The sequence below is a fragment of the Taudactylus pleione genome, unplaced genomic scaffold (genome assembly GCF_031769625.1).
Source record: "Taudactylus pleione unplaced genomic scaffold, aTauple2 ptg000202l, whole genome shotgun sequence".
NCBI lineage: Eukaryota > Metazoa > Chordata > Amphibia > Anura > Myobatrachidae > Taudactylus > Taudactylus pleione.
Window position 1 is genome coordinate 8,580,816 of NW_028284604.1, and position 27,595 is coordinate 8,608,410.

Sequence of the window (27,595 nt, forward strand, 5' to 3'; positions counted from 1 at the left end):
CAAGGTAATTCCTGTGGACCCTATGGACCTCGAAGAAAAATAATTATCAAAAGGTATGTTATACCATAATTCTGTATTTTTCAGACTGTATTTGGTAGTGCACTAGCTGACTACAAAGTTCATTAAGGATATGCTCACACAATTGTGACAAGCATGTATATATGAGAGAGATGTACTGCAGTGTGTTTGCCTGTCTCATCACTATTTATATCAATGTTATTCCCTGCTGTTCTAGTCATGCATCTGACAGTACATACTGTAAAAATTCACTGACACTTTTATACCCCAGGGTATGATGGTCTCTGAATGTAGGGGGAGCCTTCAGAATAATAGATTTTGTTTGTAATGTGTAGCATTTTTATTTGATCATTATTGACTACAGTTTTATGGCACGCTCAGTCATCCTTCACCATGTAAAAATTAGCTTGGTGGTGCTTTTTCTCATCAAATTTGTATGTTGGTGTTTTACAGGGCTGGTCGCTGCAGACCTGGCGTCTGTTTCCGACTATTCAGTAAACTTCGTTTTGAGAATATGTTGGAGTTTCAGACACCAGAACTACTACGAATGCCTCTCCATGTAAGGCTTAACCATCCAATGACAGTTTATAATTGAAAGTTTGTATTTAAGTAAATGGGTTGTGCTTCATAAATAAAGGCCCCATACATCTAACGATAGATTGCGCAATCATATTTTGATCGTGATCGGCAAATCTGTGAAATCCAACATGTTAGATTTCACCGATCCTGCGATGTCGTGTTGCAGGATCGCAGGAACGTGGTGATTCGTCGCAGACGTATGGGGGCCTTTACTCCCTACTAATCTCCAGTACTGTATTTCCTGAAGTTTTGCAAAGCTGCATGCATAAGCATCAAAATATACTTTTGACGTTGTACCGTAATTTGTTTTTTCTTTCTACACACAGGAACTCTGTTTGCATACAAAATTGTTAGCACCAATAAATTGTCCAATTGCGGATTTTCTAATGAAAGCTCCAGAACCCCCTCCAGCCTTAATTGTTCGAAATGCGGTACAGATGCTGAAGGTAAGCAGTAGAATAGATTGGCTTTATTTCATCCATATTAAAGGACTTGTGTGTAGTTTCTTTAGAATCTTGCAGGAATCTTGCAAAATAATTAATTTATAGTGCAATGGTCTTTTGAATGTCATTTAATTTTGTCCTTTTTATACTCTTTAAACTTGTTATGTATTCAGTGTAAATGTAACAGTCATAACTTGTTTCTGATTTCCTGCATGTTTGCAATAAAACAAATAAATTTTATTCATTACATGTTTAGCAATGCAGAATGTCAGCAGGAGGGGAATCTGTATTTAATATCGACAGGCGGTCACAATCCTGACGCCTGGATCCCGACAGGGTTAACATACCGACACTTGGTGGTCGGTATGTTAACCCTCTCCCTTTCCCTGCCCTAACCCTCCTTCCCTGCTGCCTGACCCTAACCTCCCCCCTAGTGCCTAAACCTAACCTTCCCCCTAGTGCCTAAACCTAACCTCCCCCTCCTCGCACCCTAAACCTAACCCTCCCCCCCATAGTGCCTAACCCTAACCCTCCCCCTAGTGCCTAACCCCTAAACCTAACCCTCCCCACCAACCCCGCTACTTACCTTCGGCTTCCTGGCAGTCCGGATGCTGACGCTTACCTTACCGGCACCAGAATCCCGACGCCGGTCAGAATCCCGGCATCGGTATTCCGGTGCCGGTAAGGTAAGCGTCGTTATCCAGACCGCCGGGAAGCCGAACGCATTCCGCAGGAGGAATTGACTATTTATTTATTTTTAACCAAAGATTAACTTATTATTTCTATAGTTATCTAGAGGACTTAAAGCTACTCTAGTTTTGGATTACCTCTCTTTATTATGTTTTGACCCAAATGGGGTTCTTCACCCCCGGTACCTTAAAATAGTAGAGCTGAGGGCTAAATCTATTCAGCCCTCTTCAATAGACAACTAAAGGACTGATGCAGAGACAAAAGTAAATCAGACATTCATTACATCTTTGGGGCTTCATTATCCAGGCTGCCTATGTCTAGTCAGTAACATAGTGGTGTCTGGGATCATGACCATGGATCCAGGAATTGGGAGCATTAAAGTAGTGCCTTCACCTGCAGGGACTTGGGCCTTAACCAAGATTCACAGCCTATACACATTCTTGAGCTCTAATCAGTGATGTACATCCTATGGGGAAGACAATGCCTTGGTTATGAGTCATGACTAATATGGTCAAGATTTTCTGCTGGAACGGTGTGACCTAGCATTGTTCATCCCTATAGTGGACATCTGCTATGCTGACTTCTAAGCTGGCATGCCTTTCACTCTAAAGTGGGGGGATCATCCAGAGGTTAGCACAATGACTTGGTTGAATCACATGGTAGTTCAGTGCTGCGCAAGTGCAGGGATTAGCAGGCATTCTAATGGATGCCATCACGATTCCATGGTAGTGCTATTTCCATGCTTTCTCGGTAGATCAGGAAGGTTAACGAAAAGTGTATTCTTGTTCTTCTGGTGGAGCTGGATGGTCACTTTTGGTGGCTAGCTCTGGAGGTCAACCTTCTAAGTCACAACTTTGCTCAGTTGGTTTTACCAGTGTGGCTTAAGGCCATGATTCTACCTACAAGCTATAGGGCTCTCTCAATAGGTCTGATGACGAGCAGGAAAACTGGCTTACACTTTGGACTTTGACAGTTTCACACGACTCTTGTCCTTCTTCCATGTTGGCTTTAAATTGGCCTTCCTTTAGGTTCAGACTTCTTTCATCAGAAATTCCTGGGGTTTAGTCTCTTCCTTTAGGGCAGGGGTCTTCAACCTTATACGCAGTGTGGGCCACATAAAAAAATTCAACGAAGCCCAAGGGCCACTAAGCTATACGCCACACAGTAGCACAATCTTGATTCACCCAATTCACATTACACTACATAGTCGTGTCCCTTATTCATGTATGACACACAGTAGTGCCCCTTTTACACAATGCCCACATTTGTGCCCCTTATACACAATGCCCATTATGCAGTGCCCACAGTGGTAATGCCTCTTATGTAGTGCCACCAGTAGTGGTAGTACCCCTTATTCAGTGCCCCCAGTAGTGCTGCCCATTACGCAGTGCCCTCAGTGGTAATGCCCCTTATGCAGTGTCCCCAGTAGTGGTGCCCCCAGTACTAGTGCCCCTACTAGAAATGCTCCCTAGTAGTAATGCCCCCTAGTAGTAGTGCCCATAATAGAAATGCCCCCTAGTAGCAGTGCCCCTAATAGTAATACCCCCTAGTAGTAGTGCCCTTAATAGAAATGCCCCCTAGTAGCAGTGCCCCTAATAGTAATGTCCCCTAGTAGTAATGAAGCCGCTTACAAAAAAAATATACTATTACTTACCTTAAAACAAGCTCCCGCGTCTGCTGCCTCCTGTCCGCCCGGCTGCTCTTCTGTCTGAACTATCGGAGAAACGTCATGACGTCTATCCCATAGTGCACTGCACACACTGCGGGAGCTGGAATCCGTAGGTCAGGAGTGAGCTCCAGCCTCTGGCTGGCGGTGCGGTGCGGGTAGGGAGCCGGGCGCCCACTGGTAACAAAATCTCAGCGGGCGCCCGCTGGTAACAAAATCTCAGCGGGCGCCCGGCAAATGGAGCCTGTTGGCTGGCCGCGGGGAACAGCTTCCCCCCTACCCAATGTACCTCCACTTGTTCTGTGGGGCTTAACCTTGGTTCTTTTTAGATACTGATAATGTCCCTTTCTTCCTCTGCCTCTCTATCACCTGTCGATCTATGTATATAGATTGTATCCTTTATGTTTTGCCTTCTGGATATTAAAGCAACCATCTAAAAAGACATTAAATGAAAGTTATCAGTAATCCCTTTGCATACGAGGGTACTGAGTATAAATCCATTAACTGTCCGTGTATTTAGATGATAACCCTCTGATCATTTACATTAAATATGTTAAAAATGTCTAAATTATTTTGATATGTACAGTAAGATGTGTTGTACTTTTCATTTCTAATGCCGTTGATGTTCATATATACACTTGGAGAGTAAGAATAGTCCATCCTGTATATTGTGTCAGTAATACCCTCTGTGGCCATCTTATTAGATGCAACTTTTTCTGTTCTTCGTAGCCAGGAGTGAATCTCGGTGTGGTGTTCTGCTGCTATATCCTATTCACTTCAGCCTGCTTTGTGGTCAGAGACGGTCTTCTATATGCCATTGTTGTAACGCTCTCGAGTTGCTATCACCTTCCTGTCTTGCACCAGTCTGGCTTTTCTTCTCTGAATTTTATTATTTATTATTCTGCCCATAGATTTGTCACTCACTAGATCATTTTTGCTTTAGATTGGTTGCTATGGGCAATATCGCTTCTTAAATAGAACTCCCATCTTAGTAAATTTACCCCTAAGACACATTTTCCAGCACACAAGATGCTCAGCGCAAGCTGAGTCATGTGGGACTTGGTGCCGAGAAGGGCTGTTTGGCGTGACTGCAGCAATAGTGTGTGAGGACACATCTGTATGTTTGATTTGTATTGGTCTTTATAATTATACTGTTCATCAGTGTCTAGTTCTTATCTGTACACCAAATAATAATAATATGGGAAATGCCCTGAGATTCTTATCCGTAGCTGTAGAAAGCACTGTTGCACATATACTGTTGTGTCTGTCTGTGCTAATTGTGCCGGAATGCTTTGTGTTTACAGTCAATCGATGCCATGGACACGTGGGAGGATCTGACAGAACTTGGTTACCATTTAGCCGACTTGCCAGTAGAACCTCACCTTGGCAAAATGGTGCTGTGCGCTGTCGTTTTGAAGTGCTTAGACCCCATCCTGACCATAGCCTGCACTTTAGCGTATCGAGATCCCTTCGTCTTACCTACCCAGGCCTCCCAAAAGCGTGCCGCCATGTTGTGTAGAAAGAGATTCACCGCAGGGACCTTTAGTGATCACATGGCATTACTCAGGGCTTTCCAGGTGAGGAATTACCACCCTCTAAAGTATCTTCTCTTTGTTGCTGCTTTATGTATTTCATATCACAATAAAAGGTGACATTTTTAATTAAAGAAACCAAAAACATTTGGGCACCTATAACTGTTTTGCAGGCTTGGCAGAAGGCGCGAAGTGACGGCTGGGAGAGAGCATTCTGCGAGAAGAACTTTCTCTCTCAGGCTACAATGGAAATTATCATTGGAATGAGAACACAGCTTCTCGGCCAACTCAGGGCTTCAGGTAACTGTCCGACCCTGTGTAACAATAAGGAAGATGTGATTGCATCAAATTGATTGATCGCCTTTCTGCTTCTCCATAGGGTTTGTCAGGGCTCGCGGAGGAGGAGACATTAGAGATGTGAATACAAACTCTGAGAATTGGGCTGTAGTAAAAGCTGCCCTTGTTGCTGGCATGTATCCGAACGTGATATATGTGGACAGAGAGAATATGGCGCTCACCAGTCCCAAAGAAAAACGTGTGCGCTTCCATCCGTCTTCAGTCCTGAGCCAGCCACAGTATAAAAAGGTATAACCATGAGCACGGTGCAGTTTCATCATGCCAAATTGGGAACAAAACACATCTGTAAGGTGCAGGTTCCAGTTAATTAGTCTAATTGTGTCTGCACCTGTATAGAGGAGTCAGGGCCTGATTCAGACCTGCTCGCAAGCGGGTCGATGGTCCCCCACTGCGCATGCGCCACCTCCGGCGTGCGCATGCACGAGACCCGCCCAGCGACGGCAGCTCAGTCTCTAAGGGTCTCGCTACAAGACGGGGCGGCTGACGATGGTGAGTGACAGCTCGCCCCGTTTTGTAGGTGGGGAAGGGGGGTGGCTGCACAAATGCTGGCGTTCCCTTAGGAAAGCCTGGCGTTTGTGGGCGGCCCTAGTGATGTCAGTAGTGGACTTCCTGATCTACCACAGGGTCTCGTCGCAAGCCCGATGGCCGCGATAATCGCGACGGACACCAGGCCACTCGCACAAGCTGTGGCTGAAGAATTTAAAAAAAAAACACGCCCTGATTCAGAGCAAGAGCTCACCAGCAGAGAGAGGCTCTGAATCAGGCCTTCAGTACTAATAGTAAAATAAACAGCGCTGAAAGATTAGATAAATTCAGTTAATGTCAGCATGGAAATTCCACCATAAGGTTAATAAAAAAATATATATATATAACTGTGGATAGGTTAAAAGTAATTTTAATAACTAAAAAACATACACGACATAACCATATACATTATCAAATCCATTCCCCACTAGTTGGCAGTATAAAGAGTCCCCTGTAAACCGTTTCAAGTTCAGTAAGGCTCCCGATGACAGTCCAATAACCGAATATGTAATGTGCAATGCATAGAATACATTGTAACCGATAAAAATTAGGTTATTTATTACTGCTGATCTCCAGATATACAGTAAGTCGGTCCTGGATCTTGTACTGACGGTGCAATGTGTAGCCAGGTTCTGGCTGTGTTTTGCCAGATTGCAAGGTTTGAACTGAAAGCTATTGTTGCAAGTGTTATCGAGAGCCAATTAGCCTGCCAGTATGTTTTTGGAGTACCCAGAGGAAACCCACGCAAGTATGGGGAGAACATACAAACTCCACACCACTAGGGCCTTGGTGAGAATTGAACCCAAGAGCTCAGTGCTATGAGGCAGTAATGCTAACCACTGCACCAACCGCATACATGCAGTAATCAGTGGCAAGTAAATAGTAGAAATGACGCAGTGCACTTTAAGTGCATCAAATGGGTCAGCAACCGTCTGATTTGTTTCAATGCTCATTACATGCAGTAATCAGTGGCAAGTAAATAGTAGAAATGACGCAGTGCACTTTAAGTGCATCAAATGGGTCAGCAACCGTCTGATTTGTTTCAATGCTCATCTGGTGTCTTTTTCAAAGTTATAACTTAGGGCCTGATTCAGAGCCGGACGCTCTGACCAGAGCGCTCGCTCTGAATCAGGGCCCTCCTACCTAAAAATGGAGCGGCCTCCTGGCCGCTCGCGTAGCTGTGGGTTACCACCCACAGCTTATGCGAGCGGCCAAAAAGATGGTCGCGATGGTCATGACCATAGCGACCATCGGGCTTGCGACGAGACCCTGCGGTACGTTCTCGCTGCCGCAAGCCCAGGAGTGCTTTTGGCTCTATCAGAGCCAAAAGCACTCCCACTGACATCACTAGTGATGTCAGTGGGGCCGTACCCAGACGGTAGGCGTTCCCATGGGAACGCCTCCGTCTGGGCAGCAACGCCCCCGACACGCCCACCAAAGGGGGTGTGCTGTCACTCACCATCGACAGCACGCCCCCTTTGGTGCGAGACCCATAGCGACAGCTTGGCTGTCGCTATGCGGGTCTCGCGCATGCGCACGACGGAGCTCCCTCCGTCGTGCGCATGCGCATTAGGGCACCATCGTCCCGCTTGCGAGCGCTCAGCGCTCGCGAGCGGGTCTGAATTAGGCCCTTAGCTGGATAATTCCTTAGTACAGAGGTTCCCAAACGTGGTCCTCAAGGCTCCCCAACAGTTCAGGTTTTAGAGATATCCATGGTTGAGCACAGGTGGTTAAATCAAATCGACTGAGGCTCTAATTAAGTCACCTTTGCTCAACCATGGATATCTCTAAAACATGAAGTGTTGAGGAGCCTTGAGGACCGAGTTTGGGAACCTTTGCCTTAAGCTGGCCACACATCTAAACATTATCTGTCCAACCAGCCAACTAGTTGATTGGTTGGAATGAAAATCTGGTAAGGTATGAAAGCAAATGACAATCAGCAATTTGCTCCCAAACGCCGGAAAATAGACAAAAACTGTTGTTTGAACAAATTGTTTAGATCAAACATTTAACAAACTTGTCTGAATGACCATTTTCATCTATTTTCTGGCATTTAGGAGCAAATTGCTGATCATAATTTACTCCCATACGTTACCAGATTTTCACCGGGTCTGATGCATTGACTTTTCACACGGGCGAAAAGTTGGACAAATTGAATACGGGGTTAAGTGGAATCATCAAAAATCATGTCATCGGCGAAATACAGTAGTTTCGCCGAGAGCGGCTTTTCGCTCCAAATTGAATACGGCCCTTAATCTGAAATGATCCCTTGAAAGGTTTTCCAGCCAGTGCACATTTCTCTGGCTTCCAACTGATATGTCTCCATGGTGCCAGATTGAGCCATTCCCAGGTGGTATTGTGTGTGACTGTCCCAACTCGCAGCCAGTAAGAACCCATTTATAGCATGTATACTTGTTCCTGTGACACAAGTTCAGCTGTTACATGCTTCCTTTGTGCTCGTAAATACCAATTGAAGCCCATAAATGCCAAGATCAATACAGGGGACAAACGTGCGCCTGTGTGACACTAGCCTAAGGGAGATATTTATGAAAGCCATTAATGAATAGAATTGATATAAAAAAAAAAAACCGAAGTGCAGGAGCATAGGTTAAACACTAAGCATACTTAGCTCTGTAAGAAGTAGGGGTGTGCACCGGCCACTTTTCGTGTTTTGGTTTTGGATCTGGATCTTTCTTCGTGTTTTGGATCTGGATTGGTTTTGCCAAAACCACCCTTCCGTGTTTTAGGTTCTGGGTTTTGTGTTTTGGATCTGTATTTTTTTGAAAAAAAGCATAAAAACAGCTAAAATCACAGAATTTGTAGGTTTTTCTGCTCCTATGCTATTATTAACCTCAATAACCTTAATTTCCACTCATTTCCAGTCTATTCTGAACACCTCACACCTCTCAATAGTGTTTTTATGTCCAAAAGGTTGCACCGAGGTAGCTGGATGACTATGCTAAGCGACACGAGTGGGCGGCACAAACACGTGACCCATCTAGGCGTGAAACTGCAGTGGCAGACAGGATGGCAGTTTGAAAAACTAGGCCCCAAACTGTACATAATGCAAAGAAAAAAAAGAGGTGCAAGATGGAATTGTCCTTGGGCCCTCCCACCCACCCTTATATTGTATAAACAGGACATGCACACTTTAACAAACCAATCATTTCAGCGCCAGAGTCTGCCACACAACTGTGGCTGAAATGATTGGTTCGTTTGGGCCCCCACAAAACAAGCTGGCAATTAATCTGTCCCTGCACAAACTGGCTCTACGGAGGCAAGATGTCATCCTCATCCTCCTCATCCACCGATTCCTCACCCTCTTCAGTGTGTACATCCTCATCCTCACAGAGTATTAATTCGTCCCCGCTGGAATCCACAACCACAGGTCCCTCTGTACGTTCTGGAGGCTGGTCTCCCTGGAAGAGTTGATAATTCATTTTATGAACATCATCTTCTCCACGCAACCTCCTACGCCTTTCGCTGACAAGGTTCCCGGCTGCACTAAACACTCTTTCGGAGTACACACTGGAGGGGGGGCAACTCAGGTAAAATAGAGCCAGTTTGTACAGGGACCTCCAAATTGCTTCTTTTTCCTGCCAGTACAGGTACGGACTGTCTGATATGCCTACTTGGATGCTGTCACCGATGTAATCCTTTAACAGACAGACGCACGTTTGTCGCTGCTGCTTTGAGGATGCAAGTGCGGCTACAGCCCACACAATTCACAAAGACAGAAAAAAAAAGAAGAATATTTTTATTGTTTGTGGAGCGCACTTTGAGGGTTACACCACCCTTTAACAGACAGACGCACGCTTGTCGCTGCTGCTTTGAGGATGCAAGTGCGGCTACAGCCCACACAATTCACAAAGACAGAAAAAAAAAGAACAATATTTTTATTGTTTGTGTAGCACACTTTGAGGGTGTCACCACCCTTTAACAGACAGACGCACGCTTGTCGCTGCTGCTTTGAGGATGCAGGTGGAATCTAGACGGGATTTGGAACCGGGGACACACTACCTCCATCAATTGTCTAAATCCCACTGCTCTAATGGCGGATACCGGACGCACGTCTAACACCAACATAGCAGTCAAGGCCTCAGTTATACGTTTTGCTTCAGGATGACTGCTGTCGTACTTCATCCTCATCGCTAGGGACTGTTGGAGGGTCAATTGTTTAGTAAAAGTAGTGATGTTCCTACTTCCTCTCTGGGATGATGAACAACTCCCAGCAGCAGCAACAGCACTAGGAGGAAGTGGTTCTTGATCTTTCCCTATTTTATTTTTATCGGAGAAAGTTTGGTCCTCCATTTATGTTATATTGATATATACGTGCGGCTAAAGCGCACACAAACACAGAAAATATTTTTTTATTTTTGCTGGAGAGTAGTGCACTTTGTGGGTTACACCACCCTTTAAGAAATGAGCCAGCCGGCTCTTTACTTATGGGACACAGGCGCACGCTTCGCACTGCTCCTTTGTTGATGCACGTGCAGCCACAGTGCACACAAGTCACAAACACAGAAAATATATATTTTTTTGGTTTGGACTGGAGTGTACTTTGGGGGTTACAGCACCCTTTAATGGTCAAGCCAGCCGGCCCTTTACTTATGACACAGGCGCACGCTTGGCACTACATTGTTGATGCACGTGCGGCTACTGCGCACACAATTCACAAACACAGAACATATATATTTTTTTGGTTTGGAGTGTACTTTGGGGGTTACAGCACCCTTTAACGGTCAAGCCAGCCGGCCCTTTACTTATGACACAGGCGCACGCTTGGCACTACTTTGTTGATGCACGTGCGGCTACTGCGCACACAATTCACAAACACAGAAAATATATATTTTTTTGGTTTGGACTGGAGTGTACTTTGGGGGTTACAGCACCCTTTAACGGTCAAGCCAGCCGGCCCTTTACTTATGACACAGGCGCACGCTTGGCACTACTTTGTTGATGCACGTGCGGCTACTGCGCACACAATTCACAAACACAGAAAATATATATTTTTTTGGTTTGGACTGGAGTGTACTTTGGGGGTTACAGCACCCTTTAACGGTCAAGCCAGCCGGCCCTTTACTTATGACACAGGCGCACGCTTGGCACTACTTTGTTGATGCACGTGCGGCTACTGCGCACACAATTCACAAACACAGAAAATATATTTTTTTTTGGTTTGGACTGGAGTGTACTTTGGGGGTTACAGCACCCTTTAACGGTCAAGCCAGCCGGCCCTTTACTTATGACACAGGCGCACGCTTGGCACTACTTTGTTGATGCACGTGCGGCTACTGCGCACACAATTCACAAACACAGAAAATATATATTTTTTTGATTTGGACTGGAGTGTACTTTGGGGGTTACAGCACCCTTTAACGGTCAAGCCAGCCGGCCCTTTACTTATGACACAGGCGCACGCTTGGCACTACTTTGTTGATGCACGTGCGGCTACTGCGCACACAATTCACAAACACAGAAAATATATATTTTTTTGGTTTGGACTGGAGTGTACTTTGGGGGTTACAGCACCCTTTAACGGTCAAGCCAGCCGGCCCTTTACTTATGACACAGGCGCACGCTTGGCACTACTTTGTTGATGCACGTGCGGCTACTGCGCACACAATTCACAAACACAGAAAATATATATTTTTTTGGTTTGGACTGGAGTGTACTTTGGGGGTTACAGCACCCTTTAACGGTCAAGCCAGCCGGCCCTTACTTATGACACAGGCGCACGCTTGGCACTATTTTGTTGATGCACGTGCGGCTACTGCGCACACAATTCACAAACACAGTAAATATATTATTTTTTTAGCACTTGGGGGGAGCATCCCTGATGGACAGAGCACCCCCTGGACAACACTACAGCAATCCTTTAGGACTGGGACACTGCACAGGACTTTGGAGTGGACACAGCCCCTATGGAGAACTGACTGCACAACACAGTCCAGCCAGCCCCTATGGACTTTGAAGTAGTGGACAACAGCAGCACTACACTACACTACACTACACAGCCCAGCCAGCCCTAACTCCCACCACAGCCGAGTGAGAAAATGGCGCCGACGCGGGTACCTTATATAGGATCCAAAACCCGCGAGACTCGGAAAGCGGGATGATGACGTTTTGCCTCGATTTCAGATCCGAGTCAGGCGGGAAAAGTCGAGCCTGACTCGGATCGGACTCGGATCGGGGGGGCTCGGGGGGGTTCGGATTTCAGAAATCCGAACCCGCTCACCCCTAGTAAGAAGTATATGTATAATACATTTTTCAACATTATTTTATAATATCTGGAATAATAATAAGGATCTCTTCACATTCTAATCAAATGATGGTTCCCCATCTTCCACAACTAGTTCTCATTCAGATGGATGCCTGCACTAATAGTTTATTCCCAGAGCAGGGAACTAGCCTCCGTTCTATACATAATGTTGGGTGGTACCTGGCAAATTAAAATCATTTATAAAATGATGGGTTTGGTTTTAGGGCCAGAATTAAAAAATAGATAGGTTTATGTAGAAAACTGATTTTCCAGGCAGCATTTAGAGAATCTTCTGATATCTCTTGACTTACTTCTCCTTCCGGGGACTGCAGACTGTAATAATAAGTAAGATGTATCATATCATGAACAAACACTAATACAAGTTATGTGTTTCCATACGGACAGATCCCCCCTGAGAATGGGCAGGCTGCTGCTATCCAAGCACTGGTCACGGATTGGCTGATCTATGACGAGATGACTCGGGCACACAGAATTGCTAATATTAGGTGCTGCTCTGTGGTTACACCTGTCACTGTAGTGATCTTCTCAGGACCAGCAAGGCTACCCAGCAATGCCTTACAGGAGCCATCTAACTTCCGTGGTAGGGATTTCACCATGATTTTCTTTCTTGACTAGAAAATGTGAACTTGGCTTAGCATGGTGTGAATTGAAACTTTGTAAAGTAGCTTAGTTTGTTATAACGCAATAAATGGGAAAACAAAATTGTAAAAAGGGTGTCAGTGTGTTTTTCAAAAATAGCCATTTCTCAGAGATAAATACCATCAGTCATACCGACATTGTAAGTGCCGACATCCAGAATCTCGACACATGATTTTAGGGTTAGGCTGCAATCAGGGTTAGATTAGTGTTAGATTTACATGTAATATCCCATTGTGGACATGTAACTATTCTAGCAGTGTCGACATCCCTTAATGAAGCCCTTGGCGTGACACAAATCTGTAGCCGCTGCATCGTACAACTTTGTATACAGATTCAGACTCCGTCGCACACAGATGTACAAGTGTCGTATATGAAATGATAAAGTGCAGCGGTTTTGTCGCATCACTTTGCAGCTAAGACGCACATTTCAGCAAAAAAGATGCTCGGTGCAAGCAGAGTGGCGCGGGACCTGGCGCACCGAGAAGGGCGGATTGGTGCGACTACAGGAATAGTGTATGAGGACATATCTGTAGAATAAAAGTTTGGTCAGGCAAAGATCATTTGTTCTGTCTGATTGTTTAGAGCAATACATGTAATACTTCATTTGCATTTACATGTTCCCATAAATGTAGTACAAAGTGTGCAGAATTATTTTGATAATATCGAGAACAGAGTATTAAGCTGTCTACACCTAAACATCTTGTTGCATTCTGTTTAATTTGGACAAAACTCTCTGTGCTGTCAGCGACAAGTGCACACAATGGCAGACTATGGTCCTCAGGGTTCTCTGACCTGTCCTGGCTGACCATGTGTCATGTATCTTTGTTCCTGTTATTCTACTGCTTAATTACTCTTCTTACGGGATGCGTTTATGATGCCGGCGGTTGTTATGCCGACCGTCGGCATCTCCACTACAGAATCCCGGCTAGGGTTAATTAACCTACGCCGGGAGCCCCGCGTCCCGATCGAAGGGATGCCGAGCACGGACAGCCGGGGGGGGCATAGGTTTAGGGTTCCGGGGGGGGACTTCAGGTTAGGCACCCCCCTCGGAGGTTAGGTTTAGGCTAGGGGGAGGGAGGGTTAGGGTTAGGCATTCCCCCGGAGGACTTAGATTTAGGCGACAGGGAAAGGGGGGATTAGTGTTAGGCACAGAGGGGGGGAGGTTAGGGTTAGGCACACCTAAGGGAGGGTTAGGGTTAGGGGGTAGATTAGGTTAGTTGATACTTACCTTGTAGACGATCGAGATTTCCATCCACGACGTGCTGGCGGTATATTCCCTTCTTACTCTGTATATTGCAGCAGCACTGGATGGTGTTCCCAATGACAGCAGTGACAGTGAGATGGAGGACCGCAGCGCAGCTATGATGGCAACACTAAAGCTGGATGAGTGGTTACATTTTAAGCTGGACCCTGAGGTAATATTAGTTGAATTCACATTTATATTTGTATACGCTGACACCTTATGGCCAATTTTAATATTACATTCTTGTCACTGGAAAAATTTGCAAGCCAGTATTGCCAGTTGAGTGTGCAAAGTTTTTCAGTGACAAGACTTTATAGATCCTGATCCTGTCAGCTCCAGCTATTCTCTTTTCAGTCATTCTATTTAAGGGCAGCATGATGTGTAGCATCATTAGCAGAGTTTTTTTTCCCCACTTGTGCTTTATGGATGCAAGTGCTTTAATTACACATTGCTATCTTGTTCACCAACTTAATGCACGTGTGAAGGGATTATGTTCCCCCTGCTGTCCCTCCCTAGATTGTAAACTCTCATTTACACCCTGCATCAATGCTCCTACTGCTGAGACTAACGGGACAGCTCCCGATGAATGAAGGGTGAAAAAAACTAGGCTATTATACTTTACAATAGTGGGTGTCTGATTCCTTATTATATAAAAATATATGCGTTTTTCTAATGAACAATGGATTAATTAATTAAGAACTAATTGATTAATGAATGATTATCTCAGAACCTGTGGTTCATACAGTATATACTGTGTATTTATATACACCCATCAGCCATAACATTAAAACCAATTGCCTAATATTGTGTAGGTTCCCTTCGTGCCACCTCTGACCCGTCAAGGTATCCACTCCACAAGATCTATGATGGTGTCTTGTAGTATCTGGCCACAAGACATTAGCAGCAGATCCTTTTAAATCGTGTAAATTGCGAGGTGGGACCTTCAGGGCTTGGACTTGGTTTTCCAGCACATCTCACGGATGATCGATCAGATTGAAATCTTGGGAAATTTGGAGGCCAAGTTGACACTGTGATCTCTTTGTCATGTACCTTAAACCATTCCTGAACAGTTTTTGTAGTGTGTTAGGACACATTATCCTGCTGAAAGAGGCCACTGCCATCAGGGAATACAGTTACCATGAGGCGGTGTACTTGGTCTGCTTCAATGTTTAGGTAGGTGGTACATGTCAAAGTAACATCCACATGAATGTCCCAAGATTTCCCAGGAGAACATTGCCCAGAGCATCACACTGCCAGCGCCGGCTTCTTCCCATAGTGCATCCTGGTGTCATATCTTCCCCAGGTAAACAACGCGCACACACCTGGCACATGATGTAAAAGAAAATGTGATTCATTTGACCAGGCCACCTTCTTCCATTGCTCCATGGTCCTGTACTGACACCTACTTGCCAATTGTAGTCGCTTTTGTTGATGGACAGTGGTCAGCATGGACACTCTGACCAGTCTGCAGGTGTGCAGCCCCATACACAGCAAGCTGAGATGCAAGGTGTGTTCTGACACCTTTCAAGCATTCACTTTTTCAGCAATTTGTGCTACAGTAGCTCTTCTGTGGGATAGGACTAGTCGAGCTAGCCTTCGCTCGCCATGCCAATCAATGAGCCATGGTCGGCCATGACCCTGTCGCCAGACCACCGGTTGTCCTTCCTTGGACCACTTTTGGTAGGTACTAACCACTGCATACCTGGAACACCACACAAGACCTGCCATTATAGAGATGCCCTGACCCAGTCATCTAACCATCACAATTTGGCCCTGGTCAAATCCGTATGTTTGGCCATTTTTACTGTTTCCAATACATCAACTTCAAGAACTGGCTGTTCACTTGCTGCTAATATAGCTCACCCCTTGACAAGTGCCTTTGTAACGAGATAATCAATGTTGTTCACTTCACCTGGCAGTGTTTTTATGGCTGATCTGTGTATATTTACAAGAGTTTACACATATATTAGCATCACTTGTTAAACGTGACAAATGTGGGTGTTTGGAAGCTTAATTCGCACTTACTTTTATAGGCTGCTGGTCTTTTGCTACAACTGAGGCAGAAATGGCACAGCCTGTTCCTGCGGAGGATGAAGGCCCCCTCTAAGCCTTGGTCACAAGTGGATGAGGCCACCATCCGGGCAGTCATAACTGTTTTGAGCACTGAAGAGCAGTCTGCAAGTTTACAGCAACCTTCTGGAATTGGGCAAAGACCAAGACCAATGTCTTCCGAAGAGCTTCCAATGTCCTCTTCCTGGAGGACAAATAATAGTCGCAAGAGTTCAGCAGAAGCAGACTTCTCAGAGGAATTCTGCAGTTTAGACAGGTAAGGTCTCTGCTATTTATTTCTTATTTTTCTTCTAATATAGTTTATATGTGGTAAAAGCATAAAATAGAAAAAATTGTGTTCTGAAAAAGTCTTACCATAACACCATCACTAGTGAGTATGGTGACAATTATGTGCGTCCCTATGATCGGGTAAGCTTTGGAATCATGAGCATGTTATCGCAGCTGCGTTCCCTGAGAAATCGCAGATGCAATTGCATTAGCATACGTCTCTGAATCAGGCCCTTGGTGCATCACTGAGTACTGACAGCCTGCAGCCTGTAGCTTCCCCAGGAAGCCTAAGGATACCTTTTCTAGCTAAGCCCCAACCAAGGGGTGTTAGTCTGTAAGCTTAGTGTAGAGCAATAAATAGTACACAAGTTGATTAAAGACCTGTTGGATAGCTTAGAGCAGGAGAACAGGCTCAGTTCTGCATATACAGGTGGCACCATAAATCAGTAAAATACACAGTGAGAGGACAGAGACTTTTTTGTGATGAGTTTAAAACATTAGAACATGGTTATGCACATTAAATAGGAGTTGCACATTATGGGGACTATGTACTAAGCCTAGCCTTGGAAAGTGAGAATGTGGATGGAAATAAAGTACCAACCAATCAGTTCCTAACTGCCACTTTACAGGCGGTGTTTGAAAAATGACATTTAGGAGCTGATTGTTTGGTACATTATGTCTGTAAACTTTATCTCTTTCCAAGGCTTAGTACATAGACCCGTAAATATGAGATGCATATAATTAGAATGTAGCATTAAATGGTGTGTCAAGAGCTTGTGCATGTGAGGCGGAATTGGCAAGGTGTGCAAGCATAAGATTCAACTAAATGTATAAGGATTAGCTCATGTTAGCAGTCGCCTACAAAACCCCATTGTCCCCTTTTTCATAAAAGGTCTGATTTAACCATATGAGGGAGGACTTTGCTTTGTCTGAAAGCTAAAGACAAGCACTTCCCTTGCTGCTATCAGCCGGTAGTAGCTCTCCCTGACCCCTGTAGATTTATGTATCATATCTAATTGGGTTACTTCTTCAGAGGCTTTTATATTTTCTGTGGTTACATTTTCTTGGCATAAGGTGCGACTCTAATTAAACGGCCTCAGATCACTGTCTTATGGGCCTCCCAAAGTAGCATGGGTGTGATTGCTGGGTCAGTGTAGGTTATGCAATGCGGTGGCCACTTCATTAGATACACCAGTATGTCTTCTTGCTAATGCAAATATCTAATCAGCCAATCATGTGAATAATTTAATGCATAAATGCCTATATGCTCAAACATGGTCACGGAAATAGAAATAATAATAGCGCACCTTTAATGTTTTCAGCTGCTTTCTCTTTGAAATAATAGGAAGTGAGCAATATATAATAGGAAAACATAGTCCGTTATTGTTCATACCAAACACTAGAACAGTGGTTCCCAAAGTGGATGCACCCTAGGGCAGGGGCAGCAAGGAGGGGGGGAGAGCTGGTACTAATTACTGCCCCCCCCATCCCTTCTTCCTCTTACCTGTCAGTAGCCTCTTTCCCGGTGCTGGGATCCAGTGGGGCCAGGGAGGCTGCTGCCACTGAGCACCAGCAGCAGTCTCCTCTGCCTGTGTGGGGGAGTGGGGAGCGATCACACTGATTGCGCCCCCCACTGAATTTGCCACGGTGCCCATCGCTGCTTTGCAGTGCTGCAAGTTCCTTTTCCTATGTTCTTGTAAGGAGGACATGGTCACGCTTCCCGCAGTTAGGCCACGCCCCCTGCGAAGTACCGGGGTCCAGGCCAGCTCTCTATTAGCCTGCCCTGGGGTGCTGGAGGGCACTTTCAGGGGTGCCATGAGTTGATGGTGCAGTTCCAAATAAAATTATTTGCCTCATTTTATTTCTAACTGGACCATCAACTCGTGGCAGTGCCAGTGCTAGTGGCTGCCAATGAAAAAATCAGTGGCGGCTTAAGGCATGGGCTAGCAGGGCCTTTGCCTGGAGTGCCATAGCCCTGCCTGAACAGAGTCACTCACCACCGCCCGGCTCTGGGAAAAAAAAAACCTTCACCCACCCACTGACGTTATTGGTATACGCTCAGGGGGAGGGAATGGGGCGTGACAGTGCCGCACGGGACTGTGCTGGGGGCAGTGAAGCCTAGCGCTGGCCATGAATAAAATATATGAATAAAGTGAAGAGCACCCCTGTCCACCACAACATAATTGTAACTAAGGGTGGCAGGTAAGCATAATTCACTTAATTCAGTAGTTTTTACTGAGCTTTTCAATATGAAACTTTTGACCTAAGGGTGCTGAGGAAAAATGGGGCCATCTTGTCTTTTGTCAACTTTTCAGGCTGGTAGAGGCCGGGGGGGGGGGTGGGGGGGGTGCAATAGTGTTGGGAAAGTTTTCTTGACAGCATATTAACATGAAATTTCTTCTTCGGGGTCCATAGGGATCCACAGGGATACCATGGGGGATATTATAGTTGGAGAGACCAGGCACCAAACAGTTAAAGCTTCAGCTCCCAGGATGCCTCGGGTCCTCCCCCATATATACCCCGCCCCTGGCAATAGGACTTCAGTTTAGTTAACAAGCCTCAAGGCAGGAGAAAATTACCAATGCAGCCAGGTGCGTCAGGGTGGGTGGTCTGTGGACCCTATGGACCTCGAAGTAAAGGAGTTATCTAGGTATGTCTACCATAACTCTGATTTTCTTCTTCGGGGCTCATAGAGATTCACAGGGATACTATGGGGATGTCCTAAAGCAGTTCCCCTAGGGTGGGTGATGCTCCTGAGCAGAAAGGAGAACTCGTCACCCAAAGGAAGCATCCTGAGAGTCAAAAGTATCATAGGCATAGAACCTAAGAAAAGTGTGGACAGAAGACCACATGGCTGCCTTGCACAATTGTTCCACAGAGGCACCACGGTGGCCCTACAGACCAAGTAGAATGTGCTGTCACTGTGCTTGGAACAGGGAGATCAGCCTGTGTGTACACCTGAGAGATAGTCATACGTAGCCATCTCGTCAGAGTCTGCTTATTAGCTGGCCATCCTCGTTTGTGAAAACCATATAATACAAAAAGAGCATCTGATTTTCTAACAGAGTTTGTACGCTCCATATAGATACGGGGAATCGGTATGATTTACCGCCGGACCCATGCCCGGCTGTTGGAATCTCAACAGCGGCATCCCAGCAGAGGAGGAAATCCTGATCGTCCCCAGGTAAGTATATATTAACCCATTTCTACCCCCTAACCCTCCCTTAGGGGTGCCTAGCCCTAACCTCCCCCCCCCAGTGCCTAACCTTAATCCCCCCTCTTAAGTGCCTAATGCTAACCCACCCTTCCCCTAGCCTAAACCTAACCTCCCGGGGGGGTGCCTAACCCTAAGTCCCCCCCGGGGGCCCTAAACCTAAAAGCGGCTATCCGCGCCCGGCGTCTTTTCGATCGGGATGCCGGGCGTCGGTTTTCCTGGCATATGCCTAATGACAGGCGTCGGAATATCGACGCCTGTCTTTAGACCCTTGCCGGCTGTCGGGATTAGGTCCGCCGGCTTCCCGACTGCATACCAGATACGGAGAGCACAAACTACATCCAGGGAGTCTTCACCTTCAGAAAGATAGAGCCTGGAGCCTGAAAAGCTGGAGCAACATTTTCTTCATTCACATGAAAACGGGACACTGCCTTAGGAAGGTAACCCTCCTTTGTACGTTTGGTGCGATAAGATCAAGACGCACCTTTGTAACACGGGTACTACTCAGACAGTCCTAAGATTTTATTTTATGTTTTATTTCATTTTTATGCTTTTGGGTTGGCAGTACTAAGCGTCTGACCTCCGCCGGGCCGCAACACCAGTAACTGGGCTGAGCTTGCTAGCAGCTATGCTGCGACCCGGACTGCAACCAGATGCATGGAGATGTCAGGTAAGGCGATTCCTGGCTTACGGGGAATCGCGCGCTACATTCCTTGCTTCTGGTGTCAGAGACACAGCAGAAGCTGCTGCAGTCAGGGCCCGGGATTATCCGCGCCCTCACTACACCATCCGGGGCCTTATCTTCTGATGCCGGGAATCGGCAGCAGACGCTTCTGCTGCCACGAGGCCAGCATATTCGGCTGGTTAACGCAGCTTAGGGGAGGTAGGCGCTCCCCCGGCAGCTCCTGCCCCGACCCAGACGCAGTCCCTACGAAGGATTTTGCGCATCTGGATTGCTCCGCCCTCCCTCCACATGTATTTGAGGTGCTCACGCTCAGTGTGCTCTGTAGCTGTTGGTCTCAGGAGGGTTTGGGTCAGTCTCCCTGTATATCTCTCCCTTGGTTAAGGTATACAGTAGCTCATTCTGAGTTGGTCCTCGATGTTGCCCCACAGCGCATGCGCGAGACCCGGTTAACGACGGGCGCTCCGTCATTAGGGGTTTCGTAGCAGACGGGGCGAGCTGTTGATGTTGAGTGACAGCTCGCCCCGTTTGCTGGGCGGGCCGGGGGCGTGCCCGGCCAAACAGAGGCGTTCCAGTCGGAATGCTTGCCGTTTTCCTGGGCGGCCCCACTGACATCATTGCTGACATCGAACAGATCAGGAAGCTCAGTGGGGCTTACGAGTGCCCAGACCCTGCCCTAGGGTCTGGTCGTAAGCCCCGATGGTCGTGATGGTCTTGACCATCGCGACCATCACCCATGTCGGTTGTTAGAGCCGTGGGTGTTAACCCACAGCTTAATGATCGACAAGGAGGCGGCCGTTCAGGATGCAAGCGGCCGCCCTGATTCAGAGCGACCGCTTGCATCTAACGACCGCCTCTGCATGAGGCCCATAGTGCTCTATATCCTACCATTCCTTTGTGTTTGTGTAGTTGATCTAGAGTCGATTGTAATTATATTACATATGCATTGTATGTGACTGTTCGCTAGCTGCTGTATTGACACTGTCTTTTATTTCTGTCTGTCAATTATAACTACACGCTATCCTCTTGGGGTGGAGGTTTTTCTCTGAGTACTTCACATTCATTAAGATTTTGTGAAGGCTGTCACATAACATTGCAATCATTGCTTTTATTGAACATGTCAAAAGATAAAGGGAAACAGGAGGGGGAGCCCTCTGTGCTGGTTTCATGTAAATCATGTATGGCTTATGTGTCCCCTCAGGATGTAAAGGATGGTTTGTGTGCTGTCTGTTGTAAAGTGTCACCTCACCAGTCCGGTTTACCTGTCTCTGGACAAGAGCCATCTTGGGTCTCCTCTTTGTCCCAGGTAATGCAGTTTGTGGATCGTATGGCTGCTCCCACACTGCCTGCTTGGATGGGGTGTCCACAGCATGCCATGTTTGCACCTCATATGCATCCTTCCTGGAAGGATGTTTATGGCCATTCTAGGCAGAGTATGGCGTCATCTAATGTTGATAGCAGACCGGTAGGGCACTAAGACGCCTAAGCGCAAGTTATCTTTTTAGCAGTCTGCTCAACATATGGATTCAGACACATCATCAGAGGAATCAGATGATGCGCAGGGTTCCTCTCCAGGGTCTAGCTCGGGGGAGGAGGATCATCCGTCCACAGTGGATGTTCCCTCTTTGATGAAGGCGGTTAAATCAGTCCTAGATATTCAGGATGATGAACCAGCTCATAGTAAGTAGGCGCCTATGTTTAATCACCACCGGAAGGTGGCTAAAACGGAATTTCCTGTATCTGAACAGCTCACCGAGCTTATGGATGAGGCATGGGGTAACCCAGACAACCATAGAAACATAGAATTTGATGGCAGATAGGAACCACTTGGCCCATCTAGTCTGCCCCATTTTTAAACATATTACCTCAACCCTTATTTATCCTTACTTCTTCTGAAGGATATCCTTATGTCTATCCCATGCATGTTTAAATTGCTCTACTGTGTTAGCCTCTACCACCTCTGATGAGAGGCTATCCCACTTGTCCATTACCCTTTCAGTGAAGTAATATTTCCTCAAATTTCCCCTGAACCTACCACCCTCCAGTTTTAAAACATGTCCACTTGTTCTAATACTTCTCTTTCTTTGAAGAATGTCTCCTTCCTTTACCTTGTTAAAACCTTTTATATACTTGAACGTTTCTATCATGTCCCCCCTATCCCTTCTCTGCTCCAAACTATACATATTAAGATCTTTTAGTCTTTCCTGGTACGTTTTGTGGTGTAGACCTTGCACCATTTTAGTTGCCCTTCTTTGTACAGTCTCTAATGTTTTAATATCCTTCTGGAGATATGGCCTCCAGAACTGAACACAGTATTCGAGATGAGGACGTACCAATGACCTATACCGTGGTATTATCACTTCTTTTTTTCTGCTACTGATTCCTCTCCCTATGCAACCAAGCATCTGACTTGCCTTCCTCTATTGCTTTGTTACAATGTTTGCTTGCCTTTAAGTCACCTGAAATAGTGACTCCTAGATCCGTTTCCTCTGCAGTACTTTCCAGTATAGTGCCATTTATACTATATTTAGCCTTTGGATTTTTGAGACCCAAGTGCATGATCTTGCATTTTTTGGCATTAAACTGTAGTTGCCATGTTCTTGACCATTCCTCTAGTCTACCTAGATCATCAATCATTTGTTTTACCCCCCCTGGTGTGTCTACCCTGTTGCATACCTTTGTATCATCTGCAAAAAGGCATAGTTTCCCTTCAATACCATTTGCAATGTCACAAATAAAGATATTAAAATGAGCACTGGTCCAAGTACAGATCCCTGAGGTACTCCACTGGTAACATTTCCCTCTTGAGACTGCACTCCGTTTACTACAACTCTCTGTTTCCTATCCTGCAGCCATGATCTTATCCATTCAACTATCTTTGTAGCCAATCCCATGCTTTCCAGTTTATTTAACAGTCTGCGATGTGGAACAGTGTCAAAAACCTTACTAAAGTCTATCTATGGCCCCCCCTTTATCTATTTCCTTAGTCACCCAGTCAAAAAAGTCAATAAGATTTGTTTGACATGATCTCCCCCCAGTAAATCCATGCTGTTTGGGATCCTGCAAATTGTTGGATTTGAGATAATCTACTGATGTAAGGCTCACTGGTCGGTAGTTGCTTGCCTCTTCCTTGCTTCCACTTTTGTGCAGTGGGACAACATTTGCTCTTTTCCAGTCCTCTGGAATTACTCCAGTAGCTAGTGACTGGTTGAATAATTCTGTTAATGGTGTTACCAGCACCCTTTTAAGCTCTTTTGGTATCCTTGGATGTATCCCATCTGGCCCCATTGATTTATCCACTTTCAGTTTTGAGAGTTCTGTTAGGATCTTCTCCTCTGTAAATGTACTTGTTCTTACCTCATTTTTCTGATTACACCTGCAACTTAACTGTGGCCCCTTTCCCTCTCTCTCAGTAGTGAATACTGAACAAAAATAATTATTAAGATGATCAGCTATTATATTGTCTCCCTCAACAAGACTCCCTCTTTCTGTCATTAGTCTTTTTATTCCACCTTTTGTTTTTCTACTTTCGCTTATATACTTAAAAAAAAATTTTGCCCCCTTTACCCACTGACTGTGCCATTTTCTCCTCAGCTTTTGCCTTTGCATATCTGATTACTTTCTTAGCCTCATTCTGTTTTACAAGATACTCATCTTTGTCTTCATTATTTTGCATTTGCTTGTATTTCCTAAAGGCCATCTTTTTTGCTTTCACAATACTTGCTACAGTACCTCTTTCCCAAACCACACTGGCTTCCTTTTCCTTGTGGTTTTCCTAACCCTTTTGATACAAAGGTCTGTTGCATTTAATATTGCACTTTTTGAATTTTCCCACCTCACCTGCACGCCTTTCAAGTTCCTCCACTCTGTCAAAGATTCGCTTACACACCTTCCCATCCCTGCAAAATTAGCTTTCCTAAAATCTAAGATCTTTGTTTTTGTATGGGGTGAGTCAGTATCTGTCTTTATTCTGAACCATACTGCTTGATGATCACTGGATCCCAGGTTTTCACCCACTTTTACATCAGATATTCTGTCTCCATTTATAAGTATTAAGTCTAATATTGCGTCTTTCCGAGTGGGCTCCCTCACCAATTGTTGGAGGGAGGCTCCCTGCAATGAATTCAGGATGTCCCTACTTCTAGTGGAACTTGCTACAGACACCTCCCAGTTTATATTGGGTAGATTAAAATCTCCCATGATTATAACATCTCCTTTTAATCATGATTAAAATCACGATTTTATGTGAATAAAAGAATAACATGATTGTATCCTTTTCCAGCTTCTGTATGTACTAAGAGGTAAGGTACCTCCTACTGTGGATGCTCATGTAATGCATTTAATCAGGAAATGCTGCATTACCTATTCTGTCGGCATCTTCTCTGAAGGATTCCACAGATAGAAAAATTGAAGCATGTCTTAAGGCAATATTTTCATTATCTGGAGCTGTTACTCATCCAGGTGAGGCTGGGTAGCCAAAGCTGTTGAAGAATGGATGGGGACATTGGAAGATTCTCTACCAGATGTTACCATAGAACAGATGATGTATATCTACCACATATATATGGGAAGCGGCTTCCTATCTGGGAGGAGCTGCGGTAGATGCTGGAATTTTAGCTTCTAAAGCATCAGCAGCTTCAATAGTGGCACGCAGGGCGCTCTGGTTAAGATCCTGTAAAGCTTATACAGGATCAAAGAGGACGCTGGAAGTCTTCCCTTTCTATGGAAAGGTACTTTTTGGAGCAGAGTTGGATAAGATAATAGCTACTCTGGCGGCTTCAAAATCAGCAGGCGTGCCATCCACGGCTATAAAATCTAAGCAGTTTTCTTTTTGGTCCTTCCGTCCTCAGGGACGAGCAAGGGAACAGTCTTCCTCTAAGCCAACTAGTTTTCACAAAACAACAAGGCGACAAACTAAGAGATCTGGCCTGGCAAGACGTCCAGCTACTAAACTGTACAACAAACTCTACGCCTGATGGAGCGGGCCTCCTCCTGAGGGATCCCAGGGTGGGAGGCAGACTACTTCAGTTTGTGGATTATTGGCATCAAACAACAACAGATGCCCTATGCCCGGGAAGTGGTCTCTCGGGGGTATGCCCTCACTTTCAGGAGGCATCTTCCCCAGACGTTTTTTTGCACAAATTCTCCGTAAGATGCGGTCAAGGCCTTGGCCCTTCAGGAAGCCATTCACTCCCTGCTGCAGGCGGGGGTAATAATCCCGGTTCCTGTGCAACAGGGACAGGGTTATTATTCCAATCTATTTCTGGTTCAGAAACCGAATGGTTTATCCAAGTTTCGTCTGGAAACTCTCCGGTCAATTATTTTGGCAATGGAGCGGGGAATTACATGGTTTCCCTGGACATTCAGGATGCGTATCTGCATATTCCTATTATACTATCCCACCAACTATTTTTAAGGTTGGCTGTCCTTCAGCGACATTACCAATTTCGGGCTTTACCCTTTAGCCTATCTATGGGTATTTACCAAAATAATGGCAGTCATGACGGCCTATCTCAGGTGTCAGGGGGTCAGAATTCTGCCATATCTGGACGACCTTTTGATATTGGCACAGGCTCCTTTTGTTTTACAAAACCATCTTCAACTGACCATAGCCTGCCTACAATGGCACGGCTGGATCATCAATTGGAAGAAATCATCACTTTCTCCAGCACAGCAGATGGTACATCTGGGAGCGTTTTCTGGATTCTCGGGCACAAAGGGCGTTTCTGCCAGAGGACAAGATTGCGGGCGTATCATTGCGAATACGCAAGCTGCTACACAAGTGAAGAATATCCATTCTGTTAGTGATGCAGGTCTTGGGATCAATGGTATCCACCTTCGACATGGTGGGATATGCTCAGTTCCATTCCAGGCCTCTGCAAAAATTGATTCCAGGTGGAACAGACAGCATAATCTAATAAGCTACCAGAGGGTCCTTCTCACTCCAGAGGTTCGTCACTCCCTCCTGTGGTGGCTTCCAAAGGACCATCTAAACAAAGGGTGCCCGTTCTGGATTTCAAATTGGTTGCTTCTCACCACGGATCCCAGTCTTTGCGAATGGGGGGCAGTGACAGGTCATCACACCTTTCAGGGAAGATGGACAAATCAGGAAAGTCATCTGCCAATAAACATTCTGGAACTGCGAGCAGTATACAAAGCACTTGTCATAGCACAGGACCTGCTCCAGAGCAACGCGACTACAGTGGCCTACCTCAATCATCAGGGAGGCACGAAAAGTTATGCAGCCATAAAAGAAGTGACAAAGGTTCTGGTTTGGGCAGAATGTCATCTTCTGGCCATCTTGGCAATATTCATATCTGGAGTACTCAATTGGGTGGCAGACTTCCTAAGTCGCCAGGACATACACACCGGAGAGTGGTCTCTCCATCCGGGAGTGTTTCAGCTCCTGGTAAACAAATGGGGCCTACCAGAGATAGATCTCATGGCGACACGCCACAACCACAATGTCCCCAGGTTTGGGTCCAGGTCCAGAGACCCATCAGCAGCCTTCGTGGACGCACTGGCAGTAAGATGGGGCTTCAAGCTTATGTATTTCTTTCCTCCAATTTCTCTCCTCCCAAGAGTTCTCAGAAAATTGAAGCAGGAAGGCAAAACAGTAATACTGGTGGCTCCGGCTTGGCCCAGATGTCATTGGCTCACCGACATACAGAATTTGTTCATAGACAGTCCATATCAGCTTCCTTTATGGCAGGATCTGCTAACGCAGGGTCCCTGCCGACATCCGAATTTGTCTCGTCTGGCTTTGACGGCGTGGCTCTTGAACCTTCCATCCTAAGAGCGAAAGGTTTTTCCAGTTCAGTAATTCAAACAATGCTTAGGGCACGGACACCTGCCTCTGCCCGCATCTATTACAGAGTTTGGCATTCTTTTGGTCAATGGTGTTCCCATAGGAAATATGATTGTAAGGTGTTCAAGACTTCCAGGGTACTTGCTTTTCTTCAGGCGGGGTTAGATAGTGGTCTCCACCTGGCCACTGTCAGTCTGGTTCCAGAAGAAGATTGCTTCATTACCAGATGTTAGAATTTTTTTCCAAGGAACTCTGCGAGTTCAGCCTCTTTTTGTTCCACCAGTAGCACTGTAGGATTTGTCTTTGGTTCTTAAAGGGCTACAAGCTCCCCCATTTGAACCTCTAGGGGTAAATTTACTAAAGTGAGAGCTTTTAGAAGTGAGTTTTAAAAGAGATGTTGCCCATGGCAACCAATCAGATTCTACTTCACATTTAACTAGTACCTTCTAGAATATAATAGCTAGAATCTGATTGCTTGCTATGGGCAACATCTCTTTTAAAACTCACTTCTAAAAACTCTCATTTTAGTAAATTTACCCCCTAGACTCCGTAGATCGCTATCTGATTTGGCAGCACTAT

General features: G+C 45.6%; 1 protein-coding gene across 2 annotated transcripts in view; it reads left to right on the forward strand.

Moving 5' to 3' along the window:
• The window catches only part of YTHDC2 (YTH N6-methyladenosine RNA binding protein C2), a 136,725-nt gene that overhangs the window by 79,383 nt on the left and 29,747 nt on the right, over positions 1 to 27,595 (forward strand). The window contains exons 19-26 of one of the 2 annotated variants that reach the window (XM_088477690.1): positions 472 to 577; positions 924 to 1,043; positions 4,701 to 4,973; positions 5,102 to 5,228; positions 5,308 to 5,513; positions 12,478 to 12,673; positions 14,032 to 14,147; positions 16,009 to 16,301. In XM_088477690.1, the coding sequence (XP_088333816.1) occupies positions 472 to 577; positions 924 to 1,043; positions 4,701 to 4,973; positions 5,102 to 5,228; positions 5,308 to 5,513; positions 12,478 to 12,673; positions 14,032 to 14,147; positions 16,009 to 16,301 (1,437 nt within the window). The remainder of the gene's footprint in view (positions 1 to 471; positions 578 to 923; positions 1,044 to 4,700; positions 4,974 to 5,101; positions 5,229 to 5,307; positions 5,514 to 12,477; positions 12,674 to 14,031; positions 14,148 to 16,008; positions 16,302 to 27,595) is intronic. The other variant, XM_088477691.1, reaches the window with a different exon arrangement.